This window comes from Myotis davidii, unplaced genomic scaffold (assembly GCF_000327345.1).
Source record: "Myotis davidii unplaced genomic scaffold, ASM32734v1 scaffold62, whole genome shotgun sequence".
NCBI classification, from domain to species: domain Eukaryota; kingdom Metazoa; phylum Chordata; class Mammalia; order Chiroptera; family Vespertilionidae; genus Myotis; species Myotis davidii.
In genome coordinates this window covers 2441470-2445220 of record NW_006295180.1, presented here as the reverse complement: position 1 = coordinate 2445220, position 3751 = coordinate 2441470, and the positions used below count along the sequence as shown (strand labels likewise).

The 3751-nt window shown below is 38.8% G+C and overlaps 1 protein-coding gene across 5 annotated transcripts in view; it reads left to right on the top strand.

Moving 5' to 3' along the window:
• Positions 1 to 3751, top strand: part of SIRT5 (sirtuin 5) — a 37131-nt gene that overhangs the window by 23269 nt on the left and 10111 nt on the right. For 4 of the 5 annotated variants that reach the window (XM_015567807.1, XM_006769713.2, XM_006769714.2 and 1 more), the window contains 2 exons: positions 596 to 649; positions 2114 to 2237. In XM_015567807.1, coding sequence (XP_015423293.1) covers positions 596 to 649; positions 2114 to 2237 — 178 coding nt within the window. The remainder of the gene's footprint in view (positions 1 to 595; positions 650 to 2113; positions 2238 to 3751) is intronic. The other variant, XM_015567808.1, reaches the window with a different exon arrangement.

Sequence of the window (3751 nt, the reverse complement as noted above, 5' to 3'; positions counted from 1 at the left end):
TCGCATGTTGATGTATTTGTGTATAGATGACAGACCTAAAAAAAGCGCAGCAAAATTTTAACAGCAATTATCAGGAGTGGTGGGATGATAGGTAGTTGTGATTTTTGCTTTATATTTTACCTTCAGAACCAAATCTTTCAAGAGAGTAGCCGTATTATTCTCATTTACTACCTCCCAACTATGACCTAACAGCTACTCTAATCTTTTTTCATCTTCTGGGTTCTTATTGAGAAAAATTCTACCTGATCATTTTAAATCAGTATAAAGTATACAAGAAGAAAAAAAATAAAGTATACAAGAATATATTAACATAATGTCATTGAAGAAGATTCAAATGATAACATATAAAATGTAAGTCACGAAACTCCCCTGTTAGCGCATATGGCTGCTCCACCTCCTCCCCACATACAAATTCCCTCTTGAGGTAAAACTACTAGTAATTAGTTGGTGTCCATTCTTTGAGTAGCTCATGTATTAATTAGGAGTTTTGTACCATACCCTGCTATGCAAATATACATACTTATTGGGTTATGTTATTCCTTTGTTCTTTGATGATACCAATGACATTTTCTCTTTTCTAATATTGTTTATTCAGTGCTCCAGAACCCGAAACGCAAGATGCCAGAATCCCAATGGAGAAACTTCCCCGGTGGGTAAAATCTTTAATCTATACTTGGTGTTCCAGGGTGCAAGAAAAGAAAATTAGGAATCAAAATCCAAGTTCATTTGGTGAGATGCCTCTTAAATCCTCAAATGTAAATACCAGCCCTGACCTATGAGGCCAAGGGCAGAAATAGAGAGGATGAACCAAACCTGTGGAAAGAAAACTGCTTTTCAATCCTTCTTGCTTTTCATTAGTTACTGTCATCTTCATCCTCTTCCTCCTCATCAGTGTTATTAATCCAGATTTATGGAGACAGTAAAAGGTCTTGCAAAGATGAAATTATAAGACCAAAACGTTGTAGATTTTTTAAAAAACCTAGAAAGATTTTTGTCAAGTTTTCAAAGCCAGATATTAAAATAGCACTTCCAAAAGTGTTTCAGCGAGCATTATATCCATGTGATGTTCATAGGCATTGCTTGAAGAAAAGATGTTATGTGCTCAGATCACACTAGATTAAACCAAGTCAGAGTATGTTTGCTTTACTGTAGGACTTCTCAGAGCATTTCATATGCTAAAGTACATTGTTACTCTCTAAAACAGGGGTGGGCAAACTTTTTGACTCGAGGACCACAATGGGTTCTTAAACTGGACCGGAGGGCCGGAACAATAGCATGGATGGAGTGTTTGTGTGAACTAATATAAATTCAAAGTAAACATCATTACATAAAAGGGTACGGTCTTTTTTTTCAATAGTTTTATTCATTTCAAACGGGCCGGATCCGCCGTAGTTTGCCCACGGCTGCTCTAAAAAGTGGTTACAATATGCTAATATTTCACTGGTTCATTTGACCACAGAACCCTTTTTATTTTTCTTAATAAGGCTTTTCATTACTGAATGCTAAAGTTTCTATCTGAAAGAACAGGGAATCCTGAGGAGTTCCTGGGTAGGACATTAATATGATGAAAACTATGTTTGGAGGAGGTTATTTTAGAAGGTAGAATAAAATGACTAAGAGAGAGTGGGGAGGAAATGGTGACAGATTTCTAGTAATTGATACTGGAGAACTTGACTATAGACAGGATCAGAGAGAGGCGAATCTCGGAGAAAATAAAAGGAGGTCATTGATGAAGTTAGGGGATAATTGGGGTGTCTGAGACAAATCTTAGTCCAGTGTGTCCTCCCAGGCCTGGGTCACTGAGCAGAGTCATGCCCATGAGGGTGATGAAGTCACTGTGAAAGAGAAAACTGTTTAAAGATTAGGTAAAGCTTAGCTGAAACACATTTGTCTTTAAATCAACCCAATGCATTCAGACAAAATAGAAACTTTATAAGGCAGTTAAAGTTAGTGCCTCATATTCAGGACAAGCTCCTATGGCCTGGGAGGGCAGGGATGGTGATCAGAGGATGAGGTGACCTATCTGGACAGACTGGATTTGGGGCAGCCCCTGGTCTTCCTCCGACCCACCTGGCAGACCTTCAGGCAAGCTGAGTTAAGGATGTTTTTACAGGTGTGAAGAGGCAGGGTGCGGGGGCCTGCTGCGACCTTATGTAGTGTGGTTTGGAGAAAACCTGGACTCTGCCATTCTGGAGGAGGTTGACAAAGAGCTGGCCCTCTGTGACTTATGTCTCGTGGTAGGTTTCGTTCTTACCTGATTGTGGGGATTTTCTGAAACACCAGGACTGGGGTGGAGATTAATGTTGTTCCCTCCCTCCCTCCTTCCCTCCCTCCCTCCCTCCCTTCCTCCTTCCCTCCCTTCCTTCTTCCCTCCCTCCCTTCCTTTCTCTCTCCCTCCATCCCTTCCTCCCTTCCTACTTTTCTTCCTTCTTTCCTTCTCTTAAGATGTGTTTTGAGAGTTGTGGTGTTCTACATAAAAACTAAAAAATAGTGAATAAGAATTTATCTTAAAATACAAAACAATGCAAGACCATGTCTTCGGCTTCTCAAATCCTTTTCTCCCCACAAAAAATATCATAAAAAGAGCATGTTATTGGTTCTAATTTTTAAAATAATACATGCTCATTATTAAATTTAATTGAGAAAACACAAAAAGAAGAAATTAAAAATCCGATAATTCTACCATACAAAAATAATCAGTTAGCATTTTAGTATGTTTTCTTCTAGACCTGGGATGAGCAAACTGTGGCCTATGGGCCAAATCTGACCTGCCAGCTGTTTTTGTAAATGAAGTTTTATTGGAACATAGCCATGCCCTTTCTTCTTTGTATTGTCTATAGTTACTTTCACACTACTTTGGCAGAGCTGAATGTTTGCAACAGAGACCATGTGGCCTATAAAACCTTAAAAAAACAGCACTATTTCGTCTTTTACAGAAAAAAGTTTGCACACCCCTGGTCTAGACCTTTCCACATGTAGATGTACACATATTGATTAAAATTTTTAAGACTGTTTTCATACTCCCAAAACACTAATTAGAAAGAATATATGCACCCTATGTTAATTGCAGCCTTATTTAAAATAGTGAAGATATGGAAGCAACCCTAGTGTCTATCAATAAATGAGTGTATAAGAAAGATGTGGTACATATATACAATGGATTACTACTCAGCCATGAAAAGAATGAAATCTTACCATTTGTGACAGCATTGATGGACCTAGAGGGTATTGTGCTAAGTGAAATAAGTCAGACAGAGAAAAATAAATACCATATGATTTCACTTACATGTGGAATCTAAAGAACAAAATAAATGAACAAAAATAAATTGAAACAGAGTTAGAGATACAGAGAACAGACTGATGGTTGCCAGAGGGGAGTTGATTGGGGGACTGGGTGAAAAAGGTGAAGGAATGGATAATTACTAATTGGAAGTTATGAAACAGTCCTGGGGATGTAAATTATAGCTTAGGGAATCTAGTCAATAATCTACACTAATAAAAGACAAACACGTAAATTGACCATACCTTTGCTACACCTTAAGCCATGCCCACCAGCCAATCAGAGCGACTATATGCAAATTAACCCAACCAAGATGGCGGCTGGCAGCCACAGAGCTGGAGCAAGCAGGAGGCTTGGTTGCCCCAATGATGGAGGAAGCCAAACTTCCTGTGGGGGCTCTGAGCTCCACTCAGAGCAACAAAGTTTCAATTATAGAAGGTAAATAAACCCCAGATACCTGCTTTCAGCCAG